General features: G+C 46.2%; 1 protein-coding gene across 1 annotated transcript in view; it reads left to right on the forward strand.

Moving 5' to 3' along the window:
• Window positions 1-3,038: 3,038 nt before the first annotated feature.
• INTS4 (integrator complex subunit 4) overlaps window positions 3,039-15,952 on the forward strand; it is a 42,588-nt gene continuing 29,674 nt past the window's right edge. The window contains exons 1-5 of the mRNA XM_081909629.1: window positions 3,039-3,189; window positions 5,170-5,367; window positions 6,177-6,294; window positions 12,463-12,569; window positions 14,251-14,436. Of these exons, the coding sequence (XP_081765755.1) occupies window positions 3,133-3,189; window positions 5,170-5,367; window positions 6,177-6,294; window positions 12,463-12,569; window positions 14,251-14,436 (666 nt within the window). The 5' untranslated portion in view covers window positions 3,039-3,132. The remainder of the gene's footprint in view (window positions 3,190-5,169; window positions 5,368-6,176; window positions 6,295-12,462; window positions 12,570-14,250; window positions 14,437-15,952) is intronic.

Consider the following 15,952-nt stretch of genomic DNA (forward strand, 5'->3'; position numbering starts at 1 on the left):
ATATCAAATCCAAACTCCTCCTCCTCCTCCTCCTCCTCCTCCTCTTCTTCTTCTTCTTCTTCTTCTTCTTCTTCAGCAGCTTGGGGGTCACAAGCAAGAGACTTCAGCCAGGAGATAGAAGCAAAACAGCAGCCAGTAGGCCTGATCTTTATTGTTGCAACAAGACTTCCCACTAACACAAAGACGAAGCAGCCAGAAGCCCTGAACAATGGTTACATCAATATTTTAAAGTTTCCCATAATACATCATCAAGACATCATATACTGTATGTCACAGGGAGGACATGGGTGGCACTGTGGTCTAAATCACTGAGCCTCTGGGGCTTGCCGATCAGAAAATCGGCGGTTTGAATCCCCGCGGCAGGGTGAGCTCCAGTTGCTCTGTCCCAGCTTCTGCCAACCTAGCAGTTTGAAAGCACGCCAGTACAAGTAGATAAATAGGTACCACTGCAGCAGGAAGGTAAAACGGCGTTTCCGTGCACTCTGGTTTCCATCACGGTGTCTCGTTGCACCAGAAGCAGTTTAGTCATGCTGACCACACAACCAGGAAAGCTGTCTGTGGACAAACGCCGGCTCCCTTGGCTTGAAAGTGAGATGAATGCTGCAATCCTGTCCAGGCATCCTTTACCTTTATACCTAGATATGTCACAGAAAAGGTGTGGTCTCAGGTAGAACCTGAAAGCCAGGCATGCTCGTCACTCAAATATAGTATTTCACACTTACTCCATCACAGTACAGAGGAAAGTATTTAAAGTTCCCTGGTCCCTGAGTCAAGTCAGATACACTCCTTTGCCTTGTCTGGACTTCGTCCCACTGTGGGGTGGGTAGGCATTGTGATTGAGATGGTTATCTGTCTGACACTCTTGGGGCAGGATATCACCAGACATGACTCCTTGGGAAGGTCCTGCAAACTTGACTGTACATCTATGGGATTATGATGGGCTCAGTAACCCCTCCCCTTATATCAGGGATATGGTGACGCTGTGGTCTAAACCACTGAGCCTCTTGGGCTTGCTGAGTGGAAGGTTGGCGGTTCGAATCCCCATGACGGAGTGAGCTCGTGTTGCTCTGTCCTGCCAACCTACCAGTTTGAAAGCACGCCAGTGCAAGTAGATAAATAGGTATAAATAGGCAGGAAGGTAAATGGTGTTTCCGTGCGCTCTGGCTTCTGTCACAGTATCCCGTTGCGCCAGAAGCATTTAGTCATGCTGGCCACGTGACCCGGAAAGCTGTCTGTGGACAAATGCTGGCTCTCTTGGCCTGAAAGTGAGATGAGCGCCGCAACCCATAGGTGCCTTTGACTGGACTTAACTGCCCAGGGGTCCTTTACCTTTATCTTTTTTTACCTTTTGCCCCTTATATCTCACATCCCTGGGTCCTAAATGCCATTGGAACTGAGAAGATTGATGATTTCTTATGAATTTCTAAAGTTTTCCCATAGAATAACATCCAGTACATAGATACATTTATCAGTGAATTGGTGCATTTGGTACTGACATTTTTCCTTTGTTGGAGACCTGAGGCTCAGCGAGGAGTCACAGCCTCCTGAGCTGAGCTTCCCTTGCAGATGCAATGCCTTTGCAGATATGTTTCTGTATTTTTCTCTTGACACTAGAGGATCAGGTTTTTCACAGGTGAAAAGGCAGGGAAATACCTGTGTGGTATGTGTGTGAGTGATGGTTTGGTAATGTGCAAGGCTCATGTGAGAGATCTCCCCCCTACCTTCCAAAGTACTAGAAATTATGACACTGTCTCTCTCACACACAGTATGAAGTGATACAGTCCAGTATTCATTCACTTTAGTTTACTTCTTTATTCTAATTTAAGTCATTTGAGGTTCTGGATTCCAATCCTAACACCCTGACCTTAAATGTCACTCTAAATTGTGGGGCTAGGTTAGAAAGCACCATATGCTAGGAAAATAAAATAAAATATAGAGGCAAAACCTCAAAATGGGACTGAAAAAAAGTTTTATAAAATAGTAAAATGCTGTTATCAGAAGCCCTGGAGAGATTTTTTTCCTGGAGGGGAAAAAAAAACTCTCTTGTGTTGCTGAAAAATGCCTTTACCAAAACATGCTGGCATTTATAACAGCATTTTTTTTCCTATTTTATAAAAATAATTTGTTAATGTTCTCCCTCCACTCAGGTCCTGCTTACAGGTCTCTAGTTGGGCCACCGTGAGAACAGGATGCTGGTCTAGGTGGGCCATTGACTTGATGAAGGGAAACCCAGCCAGATGGGCGGGGTTTAAATAATAATAATAATAATAATAATAATAATTAACAATAATAATAATAATAATAATAATAATAATAATAATAATAATAATAATAATTAGGCAGTGGCTGTTCTGATGTTCTTATTTCTGTCTCCCTTTCAAAATTTGATCCCTTAAGTATCAGGACCTAAAAGCAAGCAAGCAAAGAAATCAGTGCCTTTGAGCATGTGCAGAGCGCTCTTACATCACAACCACCTCCATTTCTATCCACGCATAAAGCAATACAGTACAGTATTCCAGGAAAGGCTGGCCCCGCCCCTCTCTGTCCGCCCCGCCCCGCCCCTTTTTGCTGCTTCCGAGCCTACAGTCTGTTTTGCCCAACAAGGGGCTACAGTCTCACATGACATACAGACTTCCGGGTCCTCATCGCATGCATTAAATCCCTTGCGGTGTAAGAGTGGTGGCTGTTAAATAGGAGCCACTAAGCATATAAAAAAACAAATAGGCAGGAGCTTAGTGCGCTGCCTGAAACAGCCATGGAATTGAAGGTTTCTTTGCATTGCTTTTCCATCGCCTTAAAATGTGTGTGCGTTTGGGCAGAGGCAGATTAAATGGGACCTTCACGTCTTTCCTTGGTGCAACGGCCCCTGCGAGCTTTCAAGGCGCTGCAACCTTCTCCGGCTTTTCTTAACATGGATATATGAGAATATTTCCCATTTACTTCCTCCCCTCTTCGCCTCCGCACGCGGAGGAGTCTGATGGCTGCGATTGGAAGCCCGAAGTAGAAGGACGGAAGGCTTAAGAACCTCATCTCTTTGACTTATACTCGGCGCGGGAGGGAGGGAAGGAAAAGGCAGGGGACGGTGGCCGGCGGGGCTCAGCCGGCGCCGGAAAGCGAACTAGCAAGACCATCATGGCGGCGCACCTGAAGAAACGGGTGTACGAAGAGTTCAGCAAAGTGGTGGTCCAGGTAACCGGCGAGGCCTTGGAAGTGGGGTGGGGAGGGGAGGGGAGGGGGATAGGGCGAAACCTGTAAAGCTTCTTCGTCTCCCGTCCACAGCAAGGGCAATGTCGCGCAGTGGTTAGAGTGGCGGGCTCAGGGACCTGGGTTCAAATCCTCCCACTCACTGGGTGTGACCTCGGTGTGGGGAGGGAGGTAGCTGCTCTCGCCTCTCATCCTGACCCTACCTCACAGGGTTATTGTAAGGATTAAACTATGGCCTCTTAGAAGTGGGAGGGATATTTTCAGTGCATTTATTTTTCCTCTTGGCCTTAATGTTTCTATGCGGGGCCTGTTGTTTGTTTGGTTGTAAGTCGATTTGGGTTACCCTGGGAGGGATGAAAAGTGGGTAACAAATTCATAATAATGATAATAATAATAATAACAGAATTTATTAATTTCGATCACAGACCAGTTCCAGCTCACATACAATATCAGGGAAGTCATAAAACATGATAGGGGTACATTTGAGTTTACAATTGGGTATAACAGGGGCAATACAGATATAGCAGCAGTTAAAAATACATAAATTTTAATCACTAAAATATACAGGGGTACCTCAGCTTACATACGCTTCAGGTTACAGACTCTGCTAACCCAGATATAGTACCTCGGGTTAAGAACTTTGCTTCAGGATGAGAACAGAAATTGTGCGGCGGCAGCGGGAGGCCCCATTTAGCTAAAGTGGTGCTTCAGGTTAAGAACAGTTTCAGGTTAAGAACGGACCTCTGGAACGAATTAAGTTCTTAAACCGAGATACCACTGTAACGCAAAATTGTCATTTAAGGCCTTAGTCATTATGGTAGCACAGCTTGTTCCCTAAGTTTTATGGCAGTCGCACAGAATTTGGCCTATTAATAATAATAATTAAATGAGGGTGATAGAGAACTGTGCATGCCACTTAGAGCTCCTTGGAGGAGAAAGCAATGCAGTCAGTAAATAAATAATTAATGTTAAGGGGCAATGATTGTGAAGCTAATATGCAGAGAAAGGCACTCTGGGTAGGTTGCAGGTTCATTACGTTTGCTTACAATTTGCCAGCTGATTTCTTGGGAGTTGTGTGATGAGCAGAAAACTTGCAGGCAAAATGATGCTTTTCTGGTAATCACCTCTGTCTGCATGTTGGGAAAGCTTTATCTGTTGGATTTCTGCCTGGCAAATGATTTGAGAGCTCATTAAGAAGTGAAATCGGATCCCTCCTCCAGGTCTTGGAATGTGACACTGTAACATTTGGCATTCAGGGTTTTTTTTAAAACCTCTTGTTTTGAGAGCTACCTTTGAAAGGCAGCAGCCCTTCTCTGTGGCAGCTCCCCATTCCCCAATTTGTTTACCGTATTTTTTGCTCTATAAGACTCACTTTTCCCCTCCTAAAAAGTAAGGGGAAATGTGTGTGCGTCTTATGGAGCAAAGGCAGGCTGCGCAGCTATCCCAGAAGCCAGAACAGCAAGAGGGATTGCTGCTTTCACTGCACAGCGATCCCTCTTGCTGTTCTGGCTTCTGGGATTCAGAATATTTTTTTCTTGTTTTCCTCCTCCAAAAACTAGGTGCGCCTTATGGTCTGGTGCGTCTTATGGAGCGAAAAATACGGTGATGCTCTTCCCAGAGGGGTTCACCTGATGCCATCCTTGTCATTGTTTCAGTACCAGGCAAAGGTAGGGTTAGTGAAAAGTGAAAATCCAGACAGGTGTGTTGTATTTTTATCGTAAGCCACTTTGGGACTCTTAGTGGGCAGTAAAGTACAAATCTAATGAATATAACCCTTTTCCACAGTTCCCCCAATTTGGTGAGCTCCTAAAGGCTCCTAGGATGTTGTAAACAAGTGAAATAATGTGAAGCTATAATAACAGCAATAAAGAAGTTACTCTGGAACAGCTTATGGAGAAAAAGTTAATACTGCCGCTCTTGCTTGTTTGTGTGTGACTGCAGCCTAACACAGCGTTCGTATTTCAGCAACAGCAGCATGAGGAAATTTCAGCGAAGAAACTCCGACTGACCAAGCCGAGTAAGTCGGCTGCACTCCATGTGGATCTATGCAAGGCAACATCGCCAGCGGACGCTTTGCAGTACCTCCTTCAGTTTGCTCGGAAGCCAGTGGAAGCCGAAAGTGTGGAAGGAGTGGTCAGAATCTTGCTGGAGCATTATTACAAGGTAGGGCCAAGTGGCGGCATCTCACGGTATCGCAAGGTGTCTTGGGAGCAAAAATCAGTCGATTTCTTGGGATTTTAAGAATGAAAATTAAATGGTAAGTACAGTGGTGCCTCGCAAGATGAAATTAATTCGTTCCGCAAGTTTTTTCTTCTTGCGAGTTTTTCGTCTTGCGAAGCACGGTTTCCCATAGGAATGCATTGAAAATCAATCAATGCGTTCCTATGGAGACCGTCCGGGGACAGAGGGGAAACGCTGCGCGCCTTCCCCTCTGTCCCCGGACCTGTTTTAAAGCAAGGGGCAGCGGGGAGAAGATTGCTTCTCCCCGTTGCCTGCCCCGCAATCTCCGGGGACAGAGGGGAAGGCGTGCGCGCCTTCTCCTCTGTCCCCTCTTTTGAAGCAAGGGGCGGCAACGGGGAGAAGATCGCTTCTCCCCGTTGCCGCCCCTTGGTTCAAAAGGGGTCTGGGGACAGAGGGGAAGGCGCGCATGCCTTCCCCGCTGTCCCCGGAGCTTGCGGGGCAAGCTTCGTTTTGCGAAGCAAGCCCATAGGGAAATGCGTCTTGCGAAGCGGCTAAGAAAACAAAAAACTCCTTCGTCTAGCGAGTTTTTCGTCTTCCGAGGCGTTCGTCTTGCGGGGTACCACTGTAGTTGAAATTTGGGAGTATTGTTTGCTACTGCACAGGTGACGGTGGTTGAGGAGGACCGTATTGAAAGTCTACTTTTGTGTAAATTCTCCGATGGATACTGCACACCCAGATAGAGTTGGTTTGTGAAGGCTTTAGTCCTCCTTTTTCTCTTATTGTCATCCTAGGAGAACGATCCTTCTGTGAGGTTGAAGGTTGCTTCCTTGCTGGGTTTGCTGACAAAGACTCCAGGCTTTTCTCCTGACTGCATTCTGGACGATGCCATCAACACACTCCAAAATGAGAGTAGGTGATATTTTCCAAACGGAATCTGGTGAGGTGTACAAATCCTTCCAGATTTCACTTTGTTGGGGTTGAGGGTTGTTGTACATGCACGCTGCTTTCATATCGTTGCATGAAACTGCTTTCGATTGAGTCACATTATAGGTATCTGCCTAGACCAGGGATAACCGGTGGTTATGGCCTCACCATATTAATTGGACAACCTTCCAGCCTTTCCACCCAGGGATGGGGAGAGTTTTAGACAAAAGCATTTGGAGGGCACCTCATTGATTAGCCCTGAATCTTGTTTGAAAAATGGTTTGGTTTGCACATCATTACCAAGGTTTAGTGTGAATGTGTGAGGATGCGGGCTTTGTTCAGTTTCTGTTAATTGATTCTCATGGGAAACTTGCAGATTCTGGCTTCAAACAATTAACTCAAGGCAGTGTCAATTTACTCTTGGCAGAAAGCCCAGGTCAGCTTGACCTAGAAACTGCTTACTCTGATTGGTTAACGACCAGCATTCAACTCTTAACTAGGGATTGCTAGCTCAGTTTGATGTGAGGTGTGTTAGGAGTAGAAGTGCTGTGTATGGTTTTGAGAGAGAGAGAAAGAGAGGATTTATTTTGCTTTTATTTGTATGCAGAAACTCTGCTGGTTTTATTTTCTCCTTTTTTAATAAATCCTGTAAATAGTTATTCTGAGTCTAGCTGACTAGTCATTACTGCCGCAACTAGCTTCTTCGCTGTGCAGGAAAACTCTGCTACGTTTGGGCTAAAGCCAATAGGGCTATGCCTGACACTTCAAAGTTCCAAGAGGTTATGGGCATTGTGCTGCCAGCCTGAGTTGCGGTGGTGTCAGCATCAACGGCGTTGGTTCCAGTAGTTCCAGAAGTTGTTGTTCCTGGCTGGTTCCTGACCGTGGTGAGCTGGTGATGCAGCGGACAGAAGGACAACAGCTGCAGCGTGTGAGTGCTGGGTGCTGTGGTTCCTGTTCTCTCTCTCGGTGGTCGTGAGTAGCTGGTTCCGGGTTCCAGGGACATCGCTCTCAAGATGGCCTCACAACCAGTTCAGATGGCTTTTGAGCGTCTGAATGACTCCAATTACTTGCTGTGGTCTTAACGCATGCAGGCAGTGCTGCAGAGGGATCGTCTCTGGCAAGTGGTGAGTAAGTTTCCTGCGAAGCCTGATGATGAAGACCTCGATAAAGACCAAAGAGCAAGGGCCACAATTGTCTTGGGGCTGGAAGATTCCCAGTTGCCGTATGTGAGGGGAATCAAGACAGCTAGAGGTGTGTGGCAAGCACTTAAAGAACTCCATGTGCGTGAGACAGCGGTCTCTAAGCTGTTCATTCGCAAGGCATTGTACAAGGCAATGTTACAGCCTGGGGTTACAATGCAGGAACACCTACACAGTTTACAGTTAAAGTTTACTGCGCTACAGGAAAGAGACTGTGCGTTAGACCAGCAGGAGAAGGTGGCTATTATTTTGAGTTCTCTCCCGGAAAGCTGGGAAAATTTAGTTTTGTCTCTAGAAGGCATGCAGGAGCGTGATTTATCCGTCAGTTACGTTACTGGGCGTTTGATTGAAGAATGGCAGAAGAGGCAAGAAAGGTCGTTGGCTGCAGAGGCTTCTACAGGCGGGCGGTTTGGAAGGAGTTCTCATGCCGTGCCAGAGGTGAAGCAAAAGCAGCGTACCGGTGAGGAGTCAGCGTTTGCTGTTAGGCGTTGTTTCCGATGTGGGTCTTCAGCGCATCTAAAACGACAATGTCCGGAGTTGGTCAAGTCTCAGTGGCCGGTGCAGGAGCAGAGACGAGATCAGCAGCAGCAGCAGCAGCGGAAAAAGAAATTCTTCAAACGAAAACAGTCGGCTCAGCTGGTGACCGGCGAGGTCAAGATTGCTGATGAGAAACAAGCTGTCTGGGTGGTCGATTCGGGAGCATCTCGCCACATCGTAAACTCAGATGACTTGTTTGTTTCCAAGAACTCAGCACAGCGCAGCCAGGTGGCTCTAGCAGACGGAAGTACTTCCGAAGTGATTTCAGGGGGTGCAGTTTTTGTTCCTTGTCTTCGTGAATGTCTGCAAAATGTACTGTGTGTGCCTTCATTAAGGAGCAATCTGATGTCTGTAGATTGTTTGCTAAAAGCTGGGTTTAAAGTGTATTTTGAAGGAGACAGTTGCATTATTAAGAAGGCTGGTGAGATTTTAGGCACTGCTAAGTCAGAGGGAGGCTTGTTTTGGCTTAAAGCAGGATCTCAAGTTGCAGCAGTAGTCAGTAAATCTCAGCCTGCAGTGAATAACAAAGCTATACATGACAACTGTGTGCACTTATTGCATAGGAAAATGGGGCATGCTTGCTGGAAAAGTGTACTAAAAATGTCTGAATTGGCTGATGGGGGTAATTTAAAGAGTTGTAACAAGTACCTTGATTGTAATGTTTGTAAAAAGGTTAAAACCCACAGAGTCTCTTACCCCAGAAGTGACAGAGTTAGTGAGTCACCGCTACAGCTGGTTCACATGGACGTAATTGGTCCATTTGCTGTAAGCAGGGGTGGATCGCGTTTTTCACTAACAATTGTGGATGACGCCACACGTTATTCTTGGGTTTTTCCCATGAAGAATAAGGGTGACGTGTTCACTAAGTTTAAAGGCTGGGTGGCATCTGTGGAAAGATTTCTGTCCACTAAACTCAGAAGGATTCAGACTGACAGAGGTGGTGAATTTATGTCAAATGCCTTTAGAGATTGGTTACAGAAGCGTGGCATTGGGCATAGAAAAACAAACGCTTTTTCCCCAGAGGAGAATGGCGTTGCAGAGCGAAAAAACAGATCTTTACAGGATATGATGTTTGCCATGCTTGATGATGCTGATTTGCCCATGTCTTATTGGGGGGAGAGCATGCTCACCGCGTGTTATCTCCAAAACAGGCTCTTTCATCAAACAATAGGTACAACCCCGTACTTTAAATTGTTTCAGAAAAAACCCAAAATTGACCATTTGCATGTGTTTGGATCAAAAGCCTGGGTATTAATTCCAAAACAAATGAGAAAGAAGGGAGATCCTAAGACCAAACAGTTAGTGTTTGTGGGCTACCAGGAGCTGGGAAAAGGTTACCGCTTTGCTGAAGGGACAAATGGCATTGTGATCTCCAGGAATGCCAGTTTTTGTGAACATAGTGGCTGGGAGAGACTACATGCCAATACTGAGGTTTGGTTTGAACCTTCCCAGGAGCTTCATGACTCTGAAGGTAAACATAGAGAATCAGAGTCTGAGGGGGAGGAAAGTTCAGATAAGAGCTCTCAAGAAAGTGGAATTAGCCAGAGACCAGTTGCTAAGCAACAAAAGAGAGGTCGTAGTTCTGAGGAGGAAAGTGGGTCAGAAGAAAAATTTTCTCCCAGAAGATCTAAAAGACAAAACAAAGGAGTGCCTCCAGTGCGTTTTTCTCCTGATACTGCAAATGTTTTTAGTGTGATTGCAGAACCCAAGAGTTTTCAGGAGGTGTTAAAGTTACCAAAAGAGGAGGCAGAGCGCTGGAAACAGGCAATGGAGGAAGAGATGTCCTCTCTGAATGAGCACAATGTCTTTACACCAGTAGCAGCACCTGAGGGGGCAAAGATTGTAGGCTGCAGGTGGGTGTACAAACTTAAACCTCTGGTGACAGGAGAGTACAAATACAAAGCTCGTTTAGTGGCTCAAGGATACTCTCAGAGGCCTGGAAAAGATTATGATGAGACTTTTTCCCCTACTGCTAAGGGGGACAGTGTAAGGCTGATTCTAACGCTTGGAGCAAAGAGAAAACTCCTGTTGAACCATTTTGATATCCAGACTGCATATTTACATGCATCAATATCAGAAGACCTGTATCTAGCCGAACCGCCTGGTTATGAGACAGGTTCCAATAGAGTGTTAAAATTAAACAAAGCTCTATATGGTCTCAAACAGGCTGCAAGATCTTGGAACAAATGTTTCCATGAGGCCTTAGTGTCATTTGGTTTCAAGCAGAGCACAGCTGACAATTGTGTTTATGTACGTGGTACAGGCAGTGATCAAGAGTTTTGTCTGATCTATGTAGATGATGTATTGTATGCCTGCAAAACAGATAAACAAACTAAGAGGTTTGCCAAACAATTGTCCAGTAAGTTCAAAGTGAAAGACTTAGGCCCGGTTAGGACATATCTAGGGTTGGAAGTGTGCTGGGCCCAAGATGGCAGCTGCCTAATTAGTCAGCAGAACAAAATTAAACAACTACTGACTACATACAGAATGCAGGATTGCAAAGGGGCAGTGGTGCCTATGGATCCAGGTTTCATAAAAACACTTCATACAGATGAGAGTCCTGAATTTGAACATCCTGATGTATATCACTCTGTAATTGGAAGTTTATTGTATCTAGCACAGTGGTCCAGACCTGATATTAGTTATGCAGTAGGCATATTAAGTAGATTGGTCTCAAAACCCACACTAAATGCCTGGAAAGGGGTAAAACAAGTTCTGAGGTATCTCAAACAGACAATTGGCTATATGTTACAATTAAATTCTTCAGAGGATGAAATGTTGAGTTGCTTCTGTGATAGTGACTGGGGAAATTTGCCGGATAGAAAATCTGTCACAGGACTGGTCATAATGGTCGGTGGAGCTTTAATCAGCTGGCGGTCACGCCAATGGAATCAGAGTACGCCGCATTGAGTGAATTGTGCAACGAGGTGATTTATTTCAAGCATTTGTTAGCAGATTTAAATGTAAATTGTGGAGAACCAGTACAAGTTTACATTGATAATCAAGCTTGTATAACTTTAAGTAAAACAGAGGGTTTCAAATCACGTTCTAAACATATCTCTGTAAAATACCAAAATGTGCGTTGCTGTGTACAAGACAATATAATCACCTGTACTTATGTATCAAGTGAAGAAAATGTAGCAGATGTGTTAACTAAACCATTGGCAAAGGTAAAGAACAAGCGAATGTGCAAGGGTTTAGGTTTGCTGGAAAAATGATCTTCTACATAGGTGTATTTGATGTTAATTGTCCAGCAGAATCTGTGAGGGGGTGTTCAGTTTCTGTTAATTGATTCTCATGGGAAACTTGCAGATTCTGGCTTCAAACAATTAACTCAAGGCAGTGTCAATTTACTCTTGGCAGAAAGCCCAGGTCAGCTTGACCTAGAAACTGCTTACTCTGATTGGTTAACGACCAGCATTCAACTCTTAACTAGGGATTGCTAGCTCAGTTTGATGTGAGGTGTGTTAGGAGTAGAAGTGCTGTGTATGGTTTTGAGAGAGAGAGAAAGAGAGGATTTATTTTGCTTTTATTTGTATGCAGAAACTCTGCTGGTTTTATTTTCTCCTTTTTTAATAAATCCTGTAAATAGTTATTCTGAGTCTAGCTGACTAGTCATTACTGCCGCAACTAGCTTCTTCGCTGTGCAGGAAAACTCTGCTACGTTTGGGCTAAAGCCAATAGGGCTATGCCTGACACTTCAAAGTTCCAAGAGGCTTCAGGAGAGGAGATTGCAGATGCCGGACTGCTCCCTAGTCCTGCTACTGTGCTGAGCTAAGTCATGGCTTGGCATAGTGTTTGGCTGAAGCTGGGCTCGTGGTTTAGCTCTCTCCAGGATTGCAGCAAGCTTGCAACCAAGGTTTGCCCTGTGACTTATAAAACTCACCAACCGGTACAGAAAAGTGGCAGGACTTACAATCATACCTCAGGTTGCGAACACTGCGGGTTGTGCATTTTTGGGTTACAGACTGCGCTGAACCCGGAGGTACTGGAACGGGTTACTTCCAGGTTTCGGCGCTCACACATGCGCAGAACCACTAAATCACATCATGCGCATGCGCAGACGCAGCGCTGCGAGTTGCGAACGCTGCGGGTTGTGTACGTGCTTCCCGCATGGATCACGTTCGCAACCCGAGGTATGACTGTACCGTAAAAAGTGTACGAAACAGAATCGCTGGCGTTTCTCCTTTTGGCAGAGCAGATGGAAAGACTAGAAGGCCGGTCTCCATATTAATAAAATGCCGGTGCGATATTTCAGAATGATGTTTGGAAATTCAAGTGAAGAGTTAAAATGATTAAAGCAAATGGTTACCTGCTTAGATTCAGCGTAGTTGCTGGGCCATGTGCCTCCAGGCCCAGGACATGAGTGAATGCAAGATGAATAATGACTTTCTTTTTTTTAACTGTTGCTTTTAAGAGTCCCACCAAGTTCTTGCTCAGCTGCTGGATACCTTGTTGGTGATTGGAAAGAAGCTCCAAGAAAGCCCTGCGGTGAGGATGCGCCTGGTGGATGTTGCCTGCAAGGTAATTTGAACTATTAAATATAGAAATATTTTAGGTGGAGCGAAGCTTCCTTCAGCCTAAGAGCTGCATTTCCCCTTCGGGGGTGGTGAGCAGGCTAGAGGCAAAAGCTGCGCAGAGCACTAGATGCAACTCTTAGAGTCGGCTACATTCCAGCCAGGCAAAAGTCAGAGGCTCTACATAGCACCCACCCAACACCCCTTTCCATCCATGCAGCCAAGAGGCATTATTACAGTTCAAGGACACTTGCAGCCAGGCAAAAAATAGGGCCTAGAGCAATGTAGGGGAGGGAGCATGACCTGAGATGGAAAAGTGGCTTGGGGAGAGTTTTTTTAATTTTAATAATAATAATAATAATAATAATAATAATAATAATAGTTTTTTATTCATTTTCTTGCACAGCCATTCAACCTCTGGCACCAAAAATGTTCCAAAGATAACAAAATCCAAGTAAAGCCAACCTACAAACAATAAACCAGACAGTGTATATATAGATTCACAAGTCTGCATCGTTATTCTCCCGAGGATATGTCCCCTTTGAACAAATATAACTTAAACGTTGCATAATCCAGATATTTTTAAAGACCATTGGACAGATTTAACAGTATTTTTTAAATTGGTCTACATTTTGAAATCTGCCAAAAATATATCTTTTTCCTCCCCCCCAAAACAGAACATAACCTTTGTGTTAGTTGCTCAGTTAATGTGCCATTTCACTATGCTTAACCCTTGTAAGATTTTTGTCAGTATATTGCTGCTGAGATTTATTTATTTTTTAATGTAAGATGGCCTGGTTTTCTGCTGGGTGTATATGGAGATTTAATAAAGCCAATCCAGGTGGTTTTTTGACTCACCACCCACAATTATTGCTGAGATTTCATTAAAAACCCTCTGTTCCAAATTTGGCAACATGCTTAAAATTCCACGGCTAATAATAATAATAATAATAATAATAATAATTTATTATTTGTACCCCGCCCATCTGGTTGGGTTTCCCCAGCCACTCTGGGCGGCTTCCAACAAAGATGAAAGATACACTAAAATGTCTCATATTAAAAACTTCCCTGAACAGGGCTGCCTTCAGATGTCTTCTGAATGTCAGGTAGATGTTTATCGCTTTGACATCTGATGGGAGGGCGTTCCACAGGGCGGGCGCCACTACCGAGAAGGCCCTCTGCCTGGTTCCCTGCAACTTGGCCTCTCGCAGGGAGGGAACCGCCAGAAGTCCCCAAGAGTGTTGAATCCCCAAACAAACCGGTCCATTTTAAAAAAACGAAAAAACAAGAACTCAGTTGGGAGAAGTTTGGGCTAATGCAGGGGTCAGCAAGGCTTATCAGGCATGGGCTGGATCAGTCCCACGGAGATCCTTTGTGGGCCGGGCCGGCGCACCACGACACCGGATATCGTGTCTGTGCATCTCTGCAGCGCCGGAAATCGTGCCTGCGCAGAAGCGATTTTCGGCGTCTGGGCATGCGCAGAAACGATTTCCGGAGCTGCAGAAGAGATTCCCTGCTCTGCGCCAGTTTAGCGCAGCGCGCAGGGACTAATCAAGCGGGCAACTCAGTTCGGGGGCAGCTCATGGGCCAGTCAAGCGACCCTCATGGGCAGCTTCCGGCCCATGGGCCTTAGGTTGCCGACCTCTGGGCTAATCCGTTCATTCATTTACTTCTTCCTTATTCCTCAGCATCTGACCGATTCCTCCCACGGGGTAAGGACCAAGTGCCTCCTCCTGATTGGCTACCTTGGGACTGTGGAAAAAGGCACCTCGAAAGAGGTCGAAGGCCAGCCTCCCAAAGACGTCCAGAAGATCATCGGGGATCACTTCAGTGACCAGGATCCTCGGGTTAGAACTGCGGCTATAAAAGCAATGGTAAGGGTCGGGAGCATTGAGTTCAGCTTCCCTTAAATCAAAATCCTCCTTGAGTGTGGGGTGCGCACTGGAGTCTACCAGGTGTTTCTGGGGTGAATTTAGCCGCCATGGGGACTGTGAGTGGCCAGCAGGCATAGCCATGGGATGGCAGTTGTCCCCCTTTAAGGAATTGGCCGGCCTTCCAGTCTCTTACTCCCTTCTTGGGTAGCCTTCCATGAAAAGAAGCTGCTGACCAGGAAGTTGTCCTAGAGATTACCGTATTTTTTGCTCCATAAGACGCACTTTCCCCTCCTAAAAAGTAAGGGGAAATGTGTGTGCGTCTTATGGAGCGAATGCAGGCGGGAGGCTCTACTCAGCGCTCCCTTTAAAGAGCCGCGTGGAGCGTGTGTGCAGCTCTTGGGGGCTTTTCCCCGAGGAGGGAGAAGGGCAGACCGCCAGTCCCTTCTCCCACCTCGGGAAAAGCCCCCAAGACACACGCTCCACACAGCTCTTTAAAGGGAAGAAGGAGAAGAGAAGAGTTTGGATTTGATATCCCGCTTTATCACTACCCGAAGGAGTCTTAAAGCGGCTAACAATCTCCTTTCCCTTCCTCCCCCACAACAAACACCCTGTGAGGTGAGTGGGGCTGAGAGACTGCAGAGAAGTGTAACTAGCCCAAGGTCACCCAGCAGCTGCATGTGGAGGAGCAGAGATGCGAACCCAGTTCCCCAGATTACTAGTCTATCGCTCTTAACCACTACACCACACTGAGAGCGCAGCTCTTGGGGGCTTTTCCAGGAGGTGGGAGAAAGGGACTGACAGGCTGCCCTCTGTCTCTTCCCCCACCTCCTGGGAAAGCCAGCAAGAGCCTCTGCCAGGCTCTGCTCAGCGCTCCCTTGTAAGGACTCCCTTTCGTCCCTCATCCCGCTTTGCTGGGAAGCCAGCAGAAGAGGTGCTGTGCAGCTATCGCTCTTGCTCTGCTGGCTTCTCAGCGAAGCAGGAGGAGGGATGGAATGGTTTAAAGCAAGAAAAGCGAGAGCCTCTTACATGCTCTGCGCAGAATATTTTTTCCTTGCTTTCCCCCTCTAAAAACTAGGTGCGTCTTATGGAGCGAAAAATACGGTATAACAGCGGTCTACAACCTGCGTCCCATGGGCCACAAGCGGCACACGGGGGTCATTTTTTAAACGGCCCACAAGCCGCCCCCAAACCAAGCCGCTCGCTCGGCGAGTCCCTGCCTGCTGTGCTAAACCGGCAGAGTGGGGACTCGCTTCTGTGGCGCCGGAAATCGCATCTGCGCAGAGGCGATCCAGCCCACAGAGCAATCTCCGTGGGAGTGAACCGGCCCAGGCAAGGTAAACCTTGCTGACTCCTGGATTATAATATTAAATTGGTTCTCTTTGAGTGATAAGGAGAAGGTGTGGCCGAATCCTGGTGATGGAGTCCTGACTGTTAACGCTCATCCAGTCATCATAGGAAAGGATGACCAAGCAGCAACCTTTCACATGTGGCCTGAGTTCGAGTCCTGCAGTGTTTA

This window comes from Podarcis melisellensis (assembly GCF_964234715.1).
Source record: "Podarcis melisellensis genome assembly, chromosome: 4".
Lineage (NCBI taxonomy): Eukaryota > Metazoa > Chordata > Lepidosauria > Squamata > Lacertidae > Podarcis > Podarcis melisellensis.